The following is a 19,375-nucleotide window of genomic DNA, read 5'->3' as shown; positions in this document are numbered from 1 at the left end:
ACAAAGTGCAGTGCAAATCTCTGAGGGTATGTCTACTTTACAGGATAAGGGAGAATTAAGATAAGTAAGTTCAGCTACGTTAATTGCATAGCTGAAGTTGAAGTACCTTAACTTGACTTTTGGCGCTGTCCACATTGAAGGAAGTCAAAGGGAGAACACTCTTCCTTCAACTTCCCTTACTCCTTGTGAAAGCAGGGCTACCGGCAATGACCAGAGTGCCCCCTCACTTCGAATTAGCTATCTTAACTAGATTGCTAATTTGAACCCTGAAAGATTGACAGCAGCAGCTTTGGTCTTCTCTCTAGTGTAGACATATCCTATGGAACTAGCTATAAAAACATTTGGACAGCTGTGTGCTCACCAGACATTAGGGCTCCACTTTCTTTATTATGTCCCTTAGGAACATAGGAATTGCCAGACTGGAGCAGACTCAAGGACAATCTAGTTCAGTATGCTGACTCTGGCTATAGCTAGCATAAGATGCTTCACAGAAAGACAGTGTTGCTAGTACTAAGACTACTAGGAGTGCTCCCACACCCCTGGCTTGAAGTAGTAGTAAAAATCCAAATACATGGCTTCTGTCATCAGCACCCACACTGTAATAATTGTTCCAGCACTCTGGAGTCAGAAACTTGCAGAAGGCCAATATGGATGATCTGCCTCTCAGATCAGGTCTCACCCTGCTCTCTAATAATTAAATTGGTTTAGACCCTGAAGGATAGGCTTTATTTTTTCCCACTTGTTCTCATTAACTATAAATCTGGATATTCTTGACATCCCGATGGACACCCAAACTCAAAGCATGTTAAATGTTTGGTCTCTATGACTTCTGTGGCAATGAGTTCCACAGCCTATGAAATGTGTGGAAAAAGTATTTTCCTTTTTATTTTTGAATTTGTCACCTTTTAATTTAGTTGAACAGCCCTTGTTCTTGTGTTACAAGGCAGGGAAAACCAAATTTCCTAATCTACTTTCCCTAGACCCTTTCTATGTTTTATCATGTCCCTTCTTATTCATCATCTTTGTAAGGTTAAAAAAACAAACCAACCCCAATATTTTCAGTCTACTTTGAAAAGAGAGTTTTTATAGATCTTGAACCATTTTAGTGACTCTTGAATTCTCTCTACTTTTGTAATATTCCTTCAGATACAGGAGGTAACCAGTACTGCTCAAAATATTCCAGTGGAGGACACACCTTCAATTTATATAAGGGAATAGCAATATTACTTGTATTATTAACTATTTCTTGTGCATCCTAACATATTATTTGGACTTTTAAGTGCAACTGCATGTTCTGCAGAGATCTTCACTGAGCTGTTTAATATGACATCCAGGTTCCTCTTTTGAGCTGATCCTTTTATGGCTCAGTTCATACAGATTACTCTGCTGAGTACTCTTCAAATATTTAAAATGGTAATGCAAAGCCAAATATGCACATGCTTGCCCTTGTCTTAATATGTGCCCTCAAATTAAATAGTGGAAAGAAGACACATATAGACAAGACTCCCTGGAAAGTCACTAGTACCTTAGATAGCTAGGGACTGGAGAAACTGAAAAAGCTTCTGATTTTAATTCCCATCTCTGTTTCAAATTTAATTTCTTCCCAGAGTCAGGTAGGGGACTTACACTAGCTAGTCATGGAAAGATTGGAATCTTTATCAATATAGGATTGTGACTGGGTGGGCCAGGTCCCGGAGCCCTGTGCTGGAGATTCGTGGTACTGCCACACTTGACCCAGCAAACCATACAGAAATCTCCAGGAAAGACAGAGTGGCACAAAGGATATAACCAATTAGGGTCCAGCAAGCCAGTTAAAAGGAAGCTGCTGGGCCAAAGTGAGGCAGTTCCTCTGTGAGCTCAAGAGGCTTAAATTTGGCTCGAGGGTTGGGTCACAGGAGTCATAGCAGGGAATGCAGGCACAGGTACTTGGCCAAAGTGGGCCACTCACATAAGATGAATGACTCCCCATTACAAGGATAAAAATATAACTAATAGACTAAGTAAAAGCATACAACTGTTTCTTATTAAAGAATATTAGTACCTAATAACACTTAAATACCACAATCCTTTTCAAAAAATTCCCCTAGTGCATCACAGAGGAATCTAAACGCAGATGACATCATCCATCGTGGCACAAGAACACCTAAATGTTTAACGATAAAACATATTTTTACTCTATTTTAAAAAAAGTAAACATAGTGCTGAATTGACATGTAGATTTGAAGGCCATAAAGGACAATCATGATCACTTAATCTGACCTCCTACACATCGCAGGCCACAGAACTGCAGTTACGCCTATAATCAATTCATAATTTCTGGCTGAGTTTTTGACATCCACAAATCTTGATTTATAATGTCCTCAAGTTACATCATTTGCTCTAGATCAAACCATCAAGTGAAGATAGCCACTCTACAGAGGAAAGTGAAACAAACCCATTGTCTGTGCCAAGTTGACCTGGGGGAAAATTCCTTCCTTGCCCCAAATGTGGCGATCAGTTAGACCTTGAACATGTGTGCAAGACCCATCAGCCAGACACTTGGGAAAGAATTCTCTATAGTGACTCAGAGCCCTTGCTGTCTAGTGTTCTATCGCTAGCTGTTGGAGATCTTTGCTAAGAGAAGAAGTCATCCATTTAAAGAAAATACAACATGAGCAACAGGAATGCAAACTTTGCCCTGTCTCAGCTTTGGTATAGGTCTAGTCTTCATTTGGAAGACGTACCATATGTCCATGCTGGTTAAGGGTGTGACTTAAATAGTTGTACCAGCACAAACCCTAGTACAGATAAATTGAAATGGTACCTTACACTGTTATAGCTATTCCCCTTCCCATACCAGATTAATAATCCCTGTATTTAGCACCTTTATGTTGATATAACGGTGTCCACATGGAGGTTGGTAGCTAAGCTGCTTTAATAATGCTAATATCTTTAAAATGGTGCAATCTCCCCAGTGTAATTGTGGGTTTAGAATTACAGCCTGAAATGAGTCATTCATTTGCTGTGGTAATTAAATCCTAGACCTCTGTTTAATTGCCAGGAAGTGTGATGTTTAATATGATCATTTTGGACAGATCAAGGCAAACCCACATTTGAATGGTCTACAGACGACATCAATAGTGTCAATAACACCAGCAGTCAAACAATAAATGTGCTGTGCCATAAAACAAATTGAGGAAGAAGCTAGCCACAGACATATGGAACCACTAGCACTGAAAACTCCAAATCCCAAAATTTACACCAAGAAAGCTGGGAAGTTTCATTTAATTTTCACCCCTCTCCCCAGCCCTTTGTCTCATTCTACACTTTTGGATTATAGGGCTAAATGTGTGGAAATACAATGAGAGAACTGGTTCATGAAACATCTGTTCCAATTTTGCTGTTTACCAATGTTGTTGGTACTTATCTGAAATAGACCTTCACATTTTTTATGTTCACACTCCAATAGTTCTGTAACTGGTCAGTTGGATGTTTCCTTTATCTCTTTGCAGACCATGGAACTCACTCATACAAATGGAGAGAAGCTTGAGGAGACACAAGAAAATTCCTAGAAAGAAGTTCAACTTTTTTTCTTCCTCAGCAGATGCTTATCTATGGTATGTTAATGATTGTGAAGGGGAAAGCACAACGCAACACACATAATGAATTGCCATATTTTAGTGGTCCATTCCATCATGAAGGGGGAAGAGATGGAGGTTCTATTTACCGTATATACTCGAGTATAAGCCGAGTTTTTCAGCACAGTTTTTGTGCTGAAAAATGCCCCCCCCCCGGCTTATACTCGAGTCAGCATCTCGAGAACTGAGGTGGGCAAAGCCGCAGAGGCGCGGGACCCCCCCCCGCGGCTGCGGCTTCAGTCCGGGAGCCTGTGGTCTGCTGGGGACGGTCCCCAGCAGACCACAGGCACCCAGATTGAAGCGGCAGCAGCGGCGCTTCCCCGCGCCTCTGAGGCTTTGCCAGAGCAAAGCCTCAGAAGCGCGGGAACCCGCCCGGTGCCCCTGGTCTGCTGGAGACGGTCTCCAGCAGACCAGGGGCACCGGAGCAGCTTTCGCCCCGACTCATTTCCTACCCTAGGCTGCCTTATTTCCTACCCTAGGCTTATACTCGGGTCAATACTTTTTCCCAGTTTTTGGGGGTAAAATTAGGTGCCTCGGCTTATAGTCGGGTCGACTTATACTCGAGTGTATACGGTAGTATATGCTGTTCTTCCTCTGGATTGAGGCAATGTAAACAATAGGTAAAGTAATGTATAAACAATAGCAATTAGCAAGATTTGGCACTCTGGAGGCTATATCAGTTTTCTCTAATAAATCCTGATGCCCACATACCTTCCATAAGATGGTTAAAAGTTCTGTGAACACATATCAGTTATTCCAATAATGAACCCAACCATTTAAGATACTTACTTTGTATTTTTCTTCAGTGTTTCACTTCCTGTGAGTAAAGCACATATTACACATTTCTAGAAGCCCTTCCTTTCTTCGTGATTCTCTCCTAACTAGCATGGGCCTAGTTGGCATGGCATTTAGCAGTTGCTGTGTCAACTGGCTTACAATTCTTAAGTTTACACAGTCATGTCTTTCACAGACACAGCAGTTTCCTCTTGGGCAACTTCAGCATTGCAACTAATTTGAGTAAGAAGTTCTTCTCCATTTTGAGATGTTGAGGTGTTGGCAGGGCAAGTGTGTGACTAGTCACAGGAATTCCTAGCTGGTGGGTAAGTAACTTTTAATCTTTTCCTCCTAAATTGGATCCTTTCCTGTCTTTGCTGAATGACTATCATGATATCAACTTTTACTTCCTTCCAAATGTTCAGTAATTACACTTATAAAATAAACTGTTCACATTGGCACATAAGAGATATGCTACTTCCTTTTTTTCTTTGCTTAAACAAAGCAAATGGATTACTCCAATATATAAAATGAATGTATTTCTACTTTATAAAAGATCTCAGTGGATATCTGTAAGCTGCATCTAAGGTCCATGTGAGAGCCTAATTTTGGATGCTTAACTGAAATATGATGTATGTGAAGATGAATATTTGATAGTAAACAGAAACTGCTAAACCAATTTTGGTTTCTCAGAGGTAAAACATGTGAGTCCTATAAGAAGCTATATAGATTTATGGTGCTATATGAATGGTGAGATTTAATCTGCTGTAGCAATAGCAGTAAGTAAATGGAATACAAGCATATTGTTTAGAAGGATGGAATATGTGAATCTTGTGTCTGTTTTGCTCAGAGAAATCGGGGGTGGAGATTGCTCATAAAAATGAGGGGTAGTGATGTGCAAAATGACAGGCATGTATTAAAGCTATCTCAGTCAGCTAAGGCTTTAACTGTGACTCTCATATTGTTCAAGTCCCAGGCTTCTCTGTGAATAGGTATTCCAGATTATATAACACTGGGTCCAAACTAGGACCAATTCCCCTAAACAGAATTCAGACCTATTTAAGGTTCAGATAAGTAACCTCTCCAAGATCTCTGACTCTCACCAGATGCCCTTTCTGTTTCTGCACTTGGTTGAATTTAAATCCTAATGTATCTCTTGCTGATATATTCTATTATTTCAGCTAAGAAATCTGAATACTGTTAACGAGGATTTGGTATTTTCAGTGGTGCAGCTGAGTTGGCCCCAGGATATTAAAGAAACAAGGTGTGTGAGATCTTTGTTATTAGATCTTTCCCAGACCTGAAGAAGAGCTCTGTGTAACTCAAAAGCTTGTCTCTTTCACCAACCGAAGTTGGTCCAATGAAAGATGATACCTCACACACCATGTCTCCCTAAGGAATTGGTAGTCTTTCAGTGATGCCAGTGATTTGCAATTCAGCAGTTAGAGCAAGCTTCTCTTAGGCATCTCTTAATATAGTGAGATGTGTTTTGGTAACTTCTATTGGGTGCTATTCTGTCCTTTTGCTGGTCTTTCAAGCTCTGTAGCTTCCTAGAGACATTTAGGGCATGTCTTCACTATGCAGAAGATCGATGCTGTCACAGTCAATCTTCTGGAGTTTGATTTAGTGGGTTCCACTAGATTGAATTCAAAGGGCACCTCATCAGTGTTGCTCCTCCCGCTCCTCATAAGGACTAAGGGTATGTCTACACTACAGCATTATTTAGAAATATCTTATTTCGAAATAGTTAATTTGAAATAAGTTAATTCGAAAGAACGCGTCTATACACAAAATTTCAAAATTGCGTGTCCACACTGAGTGGACTCTGAATTGCATTTAAGGCTGGCCGGAAGCAGTTCCAGCAGGGCACCAGGTCAGGACTTACTGTGTGGGGCTGCTGCCTGAGGCTATCTGAGGTCTGTGCTTAAAGGGACCCCCCAGGACAGCCAGTTCTCAGGTTTCTCTGCTTGCTTGTCTACCTTGATGAGGTACAGTAAAGCATTTTGTCTCGGCGTGCTCTGATTGCCCTCACTCGGGACACCACAGCACTCTGCAACATGGAGCCAGAGCTGCCCCTGGGCACTCTGGTGCTTCTCCTGGACGCGTTGCTGAGAGCCTGGCAGCACGTTCTGCAGGCAGTAACAGTCTCCCTGGTGTGCCTCACTGGGGGCTTGTGCTTCATTCCTCCTTCACGTCCTTCCACTTACCCCTCCCTAACCCCCCTTCCTGATGTTAAATAATAAACATGTATTTTCAAAACTAGGGGATATGAAACTCTGGGGAGACTGGGGAAAGGGGGTCGGTGAGGGGAGGGGGAAACCTGGGAGGAGGGAGCTGGAAGGGGGAGGGGAAGTTCAGGGCTGGGGGTTTTGCTGGGTTGACTCTCTCCCAGCACAGCGGGTGCGGGAGCCTCGGTGTCCCTGGGGGGATGGGGAGGAGGGTGTGGAGATTGAGGAGGAGGGTGTGGCGATTGTGGAGGGAGAGACAGCAGGGGGAGGAGGAGTGGGAGGAGGAGCAGGAACTGGAGCGGCACGAGGATGAATGCTCTGCATCAGAGGGCTGGTCACATATAGCACGACCCTGGGTAAGCAGCTCCCGCCAGAAGTCCCTTTTGTCCTGCACCCACTGCTCCAGGGTGCGGTGCAGGGCTCGCAGGGCCCCCAAGTGCTGCTCGTGGTACCCCTGCTGTGTTCGGGTGGTCCTCCGGTGGAGCTCTTTGCTGCAGGAGGCGGTCCTGGATGGGATGGTGCGCCTACATGCGCAGCTGGTGCAGCTGTGGAGAAAGAAGAGAAGTGGTCAGTTCTCCCTGGGGACACAGTGGGTGAAGCACAGCCCCCCTCTGCAAGGTGAGGATGACTGTGCCCTGCACTGTCAGAGCCACTGTGCTTGCACAGAGGCCATGGTCGGATTGTCCAGCTATCCCCGGTAGTGGGAGCTGCCCCGAGACTGCTCCCAGGCCCCTGTGCTGTGTATAGTGTGGCTGAGGTGGGGGGAAGATGTTAGAGGGGGCTTGTGAAGGGACGGCGTACTGCTGTGTCTCGCCCTGGATCAAGAGCATGTCAGGTCTCTTCACACATGCGTTTGGCTATCAGGCGACAGCCCCTGTGTGGCAGGCAGCTGGAGCCACCTGCCCAGGGGTGGCATGGCACTTGCTTGCATGTGCACAGGTTGATGCATGGTAAGCAAGGGCTATGTGCGTGGCCCCTGGTCTCCTTCCCCACCCCCCCAGGAAGGGGACAGTGACAGTACTACATGGTGTGGCCTCCCCGGATGACCCTTCTGACTCCTCTCTTGGGACTTCTCAGGGGTGCTGGTGGCGTGACTTCTCTTCTCTTCTGCACCCTGGTCAGGGCCCTCCTGTCCCAGCTCGCTGCCCCCCGGGGTGGCACAGACCCCACCACCCCCCAGGATGCTGTCCAGAGCGGTGAAGTAGCGGCAGGTCTCTACCCCTGCTGCGGAGCTGCCCCGAGTGGCCCTGGCATATGCCTGCCGCAGCTCTTTTATCTTGAGGCTTACCTGCTCCTGGGTGTGTCTGTGGCCTTTCTTGCCCATGGTGGCAACTATGTGGCCATATATGGCCGCTTTCCTCCATCTAGTGCAGAGATCATAGACACTGGGGGCCTGCCCCCAAACCTCAATGAGGTTCAGGTGGGCTCCCGCCGTCTACGGCCTCTGGCTGGCTCCTGGGTGCTGGGGGATTGGGTGGGGGACAGCTCACTGCCACTGGCTGCCTGGCTCATTGTGTGGCCACTGGTGAGGGGCAGTGACTGCTGACAGGCCTGGCTCTGGCACATGTAGTGCTGCCAGAGTCTACCCCTTTAAGGGCTCCGGGCCTGGGGACAGGAGAAGAGTTTTTCTGATTTGGCCCTGAATGGCCACCAAGGGAAACAGGGAAGGGCTGGAGGCCCCCTATTTCGGATTAAGCATCTACACAGAGTTTATTCCGAATTAGTTAATTTGAGTTTGGCGTTATTCCTTGTAGAATGGCATTTAACTAACTTGAAATAAACGCCCCGCTATTTTGAATTTATTTTGAAATAGCGGTTTGCTTGTGTAGATGCTATGGAAGTTAATTTGGAATAATGGCTGTTATTCTGAATGAACTTTCATGTGTAGACACAGCCAGAGGGAAGCTGATGGGAGCCTTGATGTAGCTGGCATTGCATATCTTACTTCAACCTTCCCATGTAGTATAGACCATGGCTTAGTGCACACTGGAAGAAGGATATATTCCTGATATGCCACATTCCTGCATATAAGAAGTCTTACAGTACAGGAAAATCTATTTCCATTTGTCTATTACCATATGTCTAGAGATGTTATGGAATCTCCATCACTGGAGATTTTAAAGAGCAGCTTAGAAAAAGACTTGCCCGGGATGGTCTAGATCAGTGGTCCCCAACCATTTGAGGTTGCCGGGCGCCAGGGGGCGTGGCCGTTCGCCCGCCGGGTGCCAGGGGGCGGGGACACTTGCATGCCCGGGGGCGGCCCCCCCCCAATAGCCGCATGCCCGGGGGCGGCCCCCCCCCATAGCCGCATGCCCGGGGGCGGCCCCCCCCCATAGCCGCATGCCCGGGGGCGGCCCCCCCCCATAGCCGCATGCCCGGGGGCGGCCCCCCCCCATAGCCGCGTGCCTGGGGGTGCCCCCCCCCATAGCCACGCGCCCGGGGCCGGCGCCCCCTCCAAGGGCCGCACGCCCGGGGCCGGCGCCCCCACCCTCAAGCGCCGCACGTCCGGGGCCAGTGCTCCCCCCCGCCAAGCACCACGCGCCCGGGGCCGGCGCTCCCCTCCGCCGCGCGCCCGGGGCGCTCGCCGCGCGCCATATGCCCGGGGCCAGGCCAGGCACTTGGCGGGCGCATACAAATGCCCCCACGGGCGCCATGGCGCCCACGGGCACCGTGTTTGGTACCACGGATCTAGATGGTGCTTAGTCTTGCCGTGGTTGCAGAGGACTGGACTTGATGATCTCTCAAGTTTCCTTCCCGTTGCAGTATTCTATCATAGGTATTCAGTGATGTGTGGACATCCCTCTTTTAACTGTGTTTTCATTGTGACTTTGTTGAGGTTGTTCACCCTCTTTTTTAAATGGAATGGCGCACTCTTCCTCAGAAAAGAAAGAGTAGGATATCTGCCTTCTATTTGCAGCTACTCTGTTCTGTATGAAAGAGGCACTGACTTGTTCATTGGATAGAAAGGTGAAACTACAGGTGTTAGTGGAGTAATCATTAGTTGTTCATGCACAAACTATTCGCTAATTGTCCAGGGCTTCCAGGACATTGAGATTGTCTGTCTTTTTCATCAACAGAAGTTGGTCCAGTAAAACATTACTTCACTCACTCTGTCTGATATCCTGAGACCAGCATGGCTACAACTCCACCGCAAAGACTTTAAGGTGTCATTAAAGTAATTTAATGTCTTTCTGGATGGGTGCAGTGCTGTGATATTGCAGTTCAGCTGGGTGTGCTTGCTTGTGCAGGCCATTCTTCAGTATCATATAAAACACTGCTGAGTTTTATACTGTCCCCCATTCTGTTCAAGGTGTGCATAAGGCAGTGAGACAATATGGGCTTCACTGCTGTGGTATGGTGATGACACTCTGCTTGTCTGGTTTCAGTGGCCAGCTAATATATTGGAATAAATTGCCAAGGGAGGTGGTGGAATCTCCCTCTCTGGAGATATTTAAGAACAGGTTAGATAGACATCTGTCAGGGATGGTGTAGACGGAGCTTGATCCTGCCTTGAGGGTGGGGGGCTGGACTCGATGACCTCTCGAGGTCCCTTCCAGTCCTATTATTCTATGATTCTATGATAATAGAGGCTTGGATGGGAATGAATTGGCTTGGATTCAATCAGGATAAAAGAAGTGGTAACAGTGGCTGGAGGGAAATGTCTAGGCTCCTTTGATTAAGGAATAGGGAATAAATAGCCTTTTGTTAGCAGCTTTGCGGAATGGAGGTCCTGTTGGATTCAGAATGTGGAGGTCCTGCTACTGCAGTGGTCTCCAACCTTTTTACACCCAAGATCACTTTTTAAGTCTCAGAACAGGCGAAGATCTACCGCCCTGCCCCTTCTTTGAAGCCCCGCCCTCTCTATTCTCCTGTCCATCACTTGCTGAAAGCCACAATCAGCTTGCTGGGGTGTTTCAGCCCTCCCAGCTCCCACCATTCCTCGCAGCTACTCACCTGTGTTGTTGCTCAGTGAGTAGCTGCTCCTCAAATGAGGAAATCAAATGTAAATGTACTGCGCAGGCGCACAGTTCAGAGAGGGCTCAAGAGCTACTCTTAGAGCCCCTGAGATCTACCGATAGCTCGTGATCTACTGGTTGGTGACCATGGTGCTACTGGATTCTGGCATAGCAGCAGAAGCCATAAGCACTGTACATTTGAGATTTGACTGAGTGGGTGCACCCCTATTTTCTGATATGGAAATTGCTGCAGTTGTCTAGGGCTTTGTCATTATGCAATTTTATTATGCTGTGCATGGGACTAGCCTTGAAGGCTACTCAGACGTCTAATAGTGCATGAAATATGACTAGTGGAACTGGAGAAAGAGGACGGGCTGCTGTATCACTTATTGCATGCTGAATCAGGTTCCATGGTGGTTTAACAATGCTGCTTTCATGGACCATGGATGATTAGATAATATTATGTATAATCATCTTCATTGTTGTTGTCCCCCTGCCACGGTTGGGTTGGACGAAGGTTCTGAGCAGATTCCATCTTATTCATATTGATTTTTTTTAAATGTGACTGAACACCTAGGTTGCCCCCTGAGGTGGTTGCAATGGTGCTTTGGATTTGTGGCCTGGTCGGATCTTGTTTCTGTGCAAGGTACTATAGGGTTGGCCCTTTCAATAATTGACTTGCCAGCAAGACCAGCTAGCTGGAAATCCACTTACCTCTTTTACAGTCCCCATTTTTTAAACCTCAGCTTATGTCCCTGAAGAAAACTGGCCAGATTTCTGTCTTTTTATAATTTTTTCAGAAAAGTGTTAAACAGTGAAGCCTCAGAACTATGAAATGCAAAACTCTAAATGTACGTGTCAATAACAGCTGTCATACAGTCTGAAATAGAGAGTACCGTGCAATTTTTTACTGTCAACATTTAATATAAATACAAACATTTTTAACCAGTATCTGGAATATTTTTTCAAAAATTTCTTAATAACCTCTATCTGGCAGTAAACCTGATGGTGTTCTTTATACAGACTCCCCCACTTAGTTGCTGTTGCTCCTATTTCAGAATCAGATTTTAATAGATCATGCATAATTTAGGACTTTTCAACACTGGGAAGTCATAAGAAATTTAATGTGAAACAGTGAACATGTGAATTTAAAGTGCAAAACTATTCTGCACTAACTCCCACTGTGGACACTTTTACTCTACGCTAACGCTATGTCTACACTACAGAGTGTGCCAGAATACACCTCCTGTGTAGATGCGACCTGTGCTCACAGTTTTCTGTCAATGTAGCAACATCACCTCCCGAATGACTGTAGCTACATTGATGGAAGCGCTTTTCTGTCAACACAGCTGCACCTACAGTAGGATTTTTGTCAGCATAGTTGTGTTTGGTTGGGGTCTGTTTGTTTTCAGTCCTTGTTTGACATAGCTGTGCTGATACAGTTTTTAAGAATAGACCAAGCCTAAGTCTACACTTTAATCCTGAGTGAGAGCGTCCACATGGGCAGGTATTAAATGTGCTTTAACTCATACATGTTGATTTCATGCCTTTACTTGATTCATTTAAACTTTTCTGTGTGTCATCATGTAAACGTGCCCCAAGAGTGTCTTTGAGCTTTTTAGATTAGTCCACTTTGGAATTGGATTAAGTTAAAATCCACAAAGATATTCTTAGGCTTGGTCCACATTATGTTGGCATATTTATGTTACTTGGGGGTGTGAACCCCCCCTTTCCCCACATCCCTAGCCAACTTAGCTCTGACAGCAACTGCTCCTCCCCAGCGTAGACACAGCTATGCAGAGTGAGTCTGTTGATGTTGCTAATGTTGTTTGGGGCAGTGTTCCTACACAGTCAGAAAAACTCCTTTTGTTGCTATGGGCTTTGACTACAGTGGGGGCTATCCCTATAGGATAGACATGTAGCCTTTGTTTGCTGTTGTATTAAGTTACAGCACATCAAGATCACTTTACTTCTTTGCGAGAGCTTCTCAGGGTGGTTGGTGTTGGTAACATGCTTTAGCTCAGGCACACTGATAACATCCCACTTTCAGCTGCATCACCTTAACTTCCCTGTCTGTCTCCATGTAGATAAGTCCTTAGTGTGAAATAAGAATGTCCATTCAGGGTATGTCTACACAGAAGGGCAAAAGTCAAATTAAGATACGCAACTTCAGCTATGTCAATTGCGCAGCTGAAGTTGAAATAGCTTAAATTGGCTTGAACAAAGCCACACCAGACTAACACGGATACATTTCTATCACTATTCTTAAATTGGCTTGTGGCACTGTCTACACAGCAGGAAGTTGAAGGAAGAGCATTCTTCCTTCAACTTCACCTACTCCTCGTGAAATGAGGCTTATAGGAGTTGGAGTAAAAAGTCCTCCAGCTTGACATTATTTTGAAATAAAGGCTTGTGGTGTAGACGTGCTCTTTGTTATTTCAGAATAAAGCCAGTTATTCTGAAATAACGCTGTTGTGTAGACATACCCAGAGTGAGCTAGTGAGCTCATGTAGAATAGCTGCTTAGCAAAAGCCATTCGGCACAGCGGGAACAGTTTTTGTAGTGGGAATGCTGAGCTGCACCTCCCCCCCTTACCTCTGTCCATAGCCCTCGCCATCCCTTAGAATAGGGGCTGGTAACCAGGAAACCCACATATGGGGCCAGTGGTCAGGACTGGGTGGGACCCTATATGTGGGACATGGGACCAGCAGCCAAGCCCTTGTGCATGTGGATGACAGCCGAGGGGAACTTGGGGATGGAAGTGAAATCCTTGGGCTGGAAGCAGAGCCCCTGATGAACACGGGGTCAGCAGTTGAGCCCCTGCACATGAGGACATCAACCAAGCGGGACCCATGTCTAGAAGCAAAGCCTCTGTGGAACAGTGGGGCCAACAGCTGGGATTTTGGGCAACAGAGGCAGAGGGCCGGTGGCTGGGAACCTCGGCAGCAGGGGCATGTGGCCAGGATGCAGAAAACCTGGGGAAGCTGTGGCTTTCTCATGCCCCTACTTCCTGTGCCTATGATTCGGCATGAGCTATTTTAGGCTTTTTCCCTGTGTGTATGAGACCTTATGTAGCACACTCCTCTATTCACATTCTGCTCTAAGAAAAGCTAGGTTAATAACTGATTTAAAAAAAAGGTTGTCAGCACTTACTCCAAGAGATTTTATTTAGATTTGTGGGATTTCCATATACAAGGATAAAATTTGGCCCTTAGTTGTGGTGTTTGTCTCATGCCTTTTTATTCTCCTAAATATTTCTTCTCTATTTAAAAACAGGTTGGAGGCCATGTACTATAGCATCCCTACTTCGGGAAGACTGGCTTTTTGCCCTTATTGAATAGGAGTCTTGTTTTCCACATGTGCTCATACACCTTTCTGGGATCTTCAGGAAGGCATCTTCACTGATCACTCATTCAGTTATGCTAAGGTACTAGTGCCAGCCAAAGGTTAGATGAGAGACATCCAAAACGTTAAATAATAGGAGTAAAAATACCTTGCTCTTATACAGTGCTTTTCATAACATAAGTGACAACTTGTAATATATAAATATAATATTTAGCTTTACAACATCCCTCTGAAGTAGGAAAGTGCTGTTAATGCCATTTTGCAGTTATTGACTCTGTGCCTCAGGTCCCCAACCCTGCATAGCTAGTACAGGCCCGTGGCTAGTACAGGCCAGCTGACTCAGGCTTGTGAGGCTTGGGATACAGTGCAGGCTTCTGGGCTTGGGCTGGGGTATTCCCACCTCCCCAAGTCCTAGAGCCTGGGCTCTAGCCTGAGCCTGAAAGTACACTGCAATGAAACAACCCTGCAGCCCAAACCCTGTGAACCCAATCAGCGGGCATGGACCAGTGACAAGTTTTTCATTGCAATGTAGCTATAGCCTGGATGACTCCCCCAAGTACCTTACCATTGTAGTACTTCTGTAAGTACTATTTAGTCATCATCCTTCTCATGCTTAGTAACATTTTGAAACATACGTGCTAGCTTAGACTATCTGGTCAGAAGGTGAGAAAAGTCATGTTGCGGCCAACAGAAACAGGAGGCATAACAACATGTACTTGGACAGGCCATTAATTGTAGATGGGAGGGGGGGAAGCGAAAGTGCTATTCCATATGTTAGGCAAGAGTTCAGGCCAAAAGCAGTGTCCTGCCAGGTGGATTGGTTTAAGTCCTTGCCAGGGGATGTGGTGAAGGCTAGGACTCTAACAGGGTTCAAAAAAGAGCTAGATTGATTCGTGGAGGTTAGGTCCATCTATGGCTATTAGCCAGGATGGGGAGGAATGGTGTCCCTAGCCTCTGTTTGTATGGAAATAGGTGACTGGAGAGGGATCACATGAGGATTCCCTGTTGTGTCCCCTCCCTCTGGGGCACCTGTCATTGGCCACTATCAGTAGACAGGATACTAGCCTTGATTAACCATTGGTCTGCCCCAGTATGGCCGTTCTTATATTATGTACTTATAAGTCAAGGCAACTGAAATCACTGGTATTTAAAATATTGATATTAATCTTTTAAAAAACCCCTCTAGCTGTTTTAAATTACTGCAGTTGAATTCAATCAACATGACTATTGGATGTATTAAGTGTGGATTAGCTACCTTCTGGGTACTTACTGATGTTTGATTGCATATGTGCGCCATGTTCAAGAAGTGATGTGTTTAAATTGGGGTGGGCAATAATTTTTTATGCAGGGCCACTCCAAGATTTTGGAAAGTGGTCAAGGGCCGCACTCTTTCATGGTATTAATGTAGGGGTGCAGAGTCTAGGATTGAGGTTGGGTGCAGAAGGGAGCTTTGGAGTAAAGGATTGGGGTGCAGGAGGGAGAATGGAGTCTTGGAGGGAGTTTGGGGGAAGGAGGCAGTTTTGACCTAGGGCAGGGAACTTGGGTGCAGGGTTTTGGGTAGGAGGGGATTGTGATCTGGGGCAGGAGATTGGGGTGCCAGATCTGGGAGGGGGCATGGGTGCATTTGGAATAGTGGGTCAGGAGTGAGGGGCACAGGGTTGGGGAAGGGAGGAACTGGAGTTCCAGAGGCAGAGGCAGGCTCTGGCCAGGAGACTTACCAGTCAGCAGCCAAACCAGCCTGCCTGCAGAGCTAAAGGCTTGCAGAGTTTAAAATGTTTCTGCCTTCCAAGCCTGCCTGGGGCTCCCTACTACCTCCACAGGCCAGATCTGGTGGCTTGATCAGCCAGAACTGGCCCCTGGGCTATATTTTACCCAGACCTGGTTTAAATGAATCTCTTCAGTCTTTATTCCTAATTTTATTTACCAAGTGTCATTCTTCACAGTGTATATGCACCATGCTTCAAGTGGCACGTGACTAGGAATGATCACCAAATTTGTCTGCTGGTTGGATCATTAGCTTCCCCAGCCCAGACTGGATAACGCTAGGGAATGTGACGTGAATGCTGATCCATGACCTCCTTCTCCTCTTCCCCCTTGCCTAAGTGTGTTGTTAGAATGCAGTATATGGAAATTTTATGGTTAGACTAAAACTACTCTAAGCAGAGTCTTAATTTATTTTTAAATCTGTACTTCCATGCATTAGCACTCTAAAATTTTGAAAGTGTGCTTCTGTACCCATCAGGAGTGTAATGATAATAGTTGCATCAAAATTACAGGCAAAGCATTTGAGGTGCTACATTCAGTGTAAATTCAAGCGAAATATCATCTTAAGATACACACACACACACACACATTGAATCCAGTTTACAGGAAAAAAAGAGACATGGGAGGGAAGGGAAGGTGATAGAACAGCTTTCATAATTCAAAACTACTTTTTTCCGGTTTAAAAAAAGGAGCCCTCAAGTTGTCTTTGATGTGGAGAGAGATGTAATAGGATAGATTTTAGAGGGGAATGAGTTCCACATGCTAAAACCCAGGCACACAAAAAGTATAATTCAGACCTGGTTAGAAAATAATAAGTATTATTAATTCATTTTTTGACCGATTTCCAGCCATGTCACAGGAATTTTCTAATTTTTTTTAATGGGAAAAATGATGAAAAATTTCCCCAACTCTTTTCATTTTGTTACAAAAAAGTGGCATATTCTTTTAAATTATTTTTTTGAGACACAAAGTTTCTATCACTGTTTTAGACCAGCTTTGTTGCAAACACCCACTGAGTTCAGGTGCAGTGGTGGTAATTCTTATCTGTGGGGTTGTGTGTGTTCATCAGCACAAAGTCAAAAAGCAATTGTGTAAGACAGGACAACATTCCTATGAGTAGTAATGAACAATTGCCTATTGGGGACCCATATTTATGTGCATTTTAGGTTTATACATGAAACAATAGCCACAATAGATCCAGAATTTTAGTCTGGCTTGTGACAATAGCTATAACAATCCTTGCCATTAGCAGTGAACTTTGCAAATATTTTATTCTTGCTCCTAGGTTTTTAAACATCTGGTACATTTGTGATCCTTCTTCCAGACTGTCAACAGATATAGGAATTTTCCAAATATTTCTACCTAGACTCTTTGCGGGGTATGTAGACAGAGCAAGTTTTCCTCTTTTGTCTGGTCTCTGCAGTCACTATTGTAACCAAAAAGGCAAGGAGCATAGCTGAGATCTATCAGGGATAAGAATGCCCCAAAACCTGGGAATTTGGGCCCAAATCTGATGCCTTGATAGACACTGATATTACTCAAAGCCACAGACATTCTTTAAAATTATATTGTATATCTACAATCAGAATCTGGTCATTTGCTGCCTCATCAATTCTTGGACTTTAACACTGAGTGTAGGTGCCAACACCATGGCTCCTCTAGGGCTGGAGCCTCCATGGAAAAAAATTAACAGGGGCTTAGCATTCACTGGCAGTGAAATTACCCCTCCCCACAGCTCCTGCCACCCACCAGCAGCCCTCTCCATCAACTCCTCCTCAGCCTTCCAGGGTCTCTTGCCAGCTGGAATTGGTGTAGGGAAAAGGCGACTCCTGCTGCTGCCCCTCACCAGGCCCCCAAGTAATCCCCTGGGTCCCTCCTATCCATAGGACAGTTGAGATGGCTGCCACAGGGCCCCCCAAAACATAAGGCCTGGGGTGGCTGCCCCAAATTGTCCTATGGACAGGATAACTCTGACTGAAAGTGCTGAGCACACGTTTGTGGGAAAACTTCTAGTCTGCCCGTGCCTACATGACGTTGTGAGGGTGCTGAGGATGAGTATTTTCTTCTTTATTCTTTACAATTATCATGTCTCATTTTCAGAGTCCTTTTACTCAGACCAGTTCAGTCTAGTTTCTCCTCACCCACAACATAGTCTTAGAGGCTAATCATATTGCCTGTTTTCCTTGGGCATGCGTCAGTGAGAAAAGGAAGCTCATATAAGACAGAGGAAGGAGAAAGATTCCCATTCCATAGGGACCAAATGTATTTAATACTGACTACTGTTGTGCATTTGTCCTCCTCTGCATTTCCCTTTGAATCCTCCTTCTGCAATTAAAGAGTGCAAGGCGTTAATGCTCATGAAGCAGTTAGAAGCTATGGAGTGCAACATAAGTGCTAAGTACAATAGCAAACCTCTTCCTTTCTAAAACTCTAGAACTTTCCCTTCTAAAACGATGGTGAAGAAAGAGAAGGCCAATCAAATAGGAAAGGAAACCTGTTGCTAAAATCGAATATGGTAAGTGGGAAGACTGTCCATCCAATAAGTAACAAAAGATTTTTCACTGCAAACAGTGTCTACAGCACAGTTGCTCTGAGTTTATCTCTTACAATACAATTTTCCCCTTCAATGGAGGACATCCTGCTCTGATTCATAAATGCCAGAAGGAGCACTGTTTGGTGAATCTGATCCAGAACCGTATTGGTGTGTATTTCTGGAGCCTCTGCCAATGAAATGGTTACAACAAAAACTCTGATGCTGCCACTCTGGTTCACTCAGCATCCTCTTGCTGTGGAAGTGCCATTCCCCATTCTATACCCAGGGCATACACAAAAGGGTCTTTATCTGAACGGATTTCATTCTAGAATGGTGGCATTGTCACCACTACATCCTGTTGGGATAGCCTAGATTCCTTTTACCCCTTGAAGAAATTCACTTTCATGAACATAAGATGGAGGCCTTTGATGGAAAAGGACACTCATGCTCAAGCTATTGCTTCACAGCTTTCCCTCTTCAGAACAGTATCATGGATTTTGTTTTGCTTTGTTTTATATCTGCTCTCTTTCTCTGACATTTCGCTTTGATTCTCAGTACCAGATTTTTATAATGAGTTGGCATACAACGGATTTGCAAGGGTGGCCAGATCAGGGAGACGATCCACTCCCAAAACATAGAAAGAGAACACAAATTGTAATGATATTCTGTTTTCTTTTACTCTCCGATGTGTGCATCAAAGGGAAAGGCTGAGTATTTGTGACTGAACAATCTGACAACGGTTTTACTATTTATCTTGTACTTTACTATTATCTGACAGCTGTGACATGTTTAGTATTACTTCTGAAAAGGACCGATTGCTCTTACTATAATTGCCTGCCAGTCAGTTTTATTAGATTCAGATACTAGCTTGTTCTATGTTCAGTCTGGAACAAAGTTAAATCAGGGGCATTCTAGGCTTGAGTGGGTAGGTTGGCCAGTTTCTGAAGTATGGTGTTCATTGTCTTAAATTATTTTTGGCCACTAGATGGCTCTACACATATATTTATATAATTTTTTTTTTTATTAATATCTTGATTTGGGTGCCATAGCAATGAACTAGAGCTCAGAGGAGAATCTGTAAATCCTATTTCACAGAAGATTTTTAAATTTATTTTCCATCCAGTTTGGAACAAAAAGGCAAAATCAGAAATAAAAAAT

The 19,375-nt window shown here is 45.0% G+C and overlaps 1 protein-coding gene across 4 annotated transcripts in view; it reads left to right on the top strand.

Annotated features, from left to right (window-relative positions):
• The first annotated feature begins 3,489 nt into the window (after nucleotides 1-3,489).
• Nucleotides 3,490-19,375, top strand: part of IPCEF1 (interaction protein for cytohesin exchange factors 1) — a 102,618-nt gene continuing 86,732 nt past the window's right edge. Inside the window, exons 1-2 of one of the 4 annotated variants that reach the window (XM_075924477.2) lie at nucleotides 3,490-3,596; nucleotides 4,588-4,717. Coding sequence is in view for 2 of the 4 variants with exons in the window: in XM_075924475.2 (XP_075780590.1) it covers nucleotides 3,594-3,596 (3 nt within the window). In the remaining 2 variants the exon portion in view is untranslated. Of the gene's footprint in view, nucleotides 3,597-4,469; nucleotides 4,718-19,375 lie in introns of those variants that run through there. The other 3 variants (XM_075924475.2, XM_025180647.3, XM_075924476.2) reach the window with 3 other exon arrangements.

This window comes from Pelodiscus sinensis, chromosome 3 (assembly GCF_052426305.1).
Source record: "Pelodiscus sinensis isolate ZL-2025 chromosome 3, ASM5242630v1, whole genome shotgun sequence".
Taxonomy (NCBI): domain Eukaryota; kingdom Metazoa; phylum Chordata; order Testudines; family Trionychidae; genus Pelodiscus; species Pelodiscus sinensis.
Note: the sequence above shows the minus strand (reverse complement) of the source record. Positions and strands in the feature narration are given on the sequence as shown.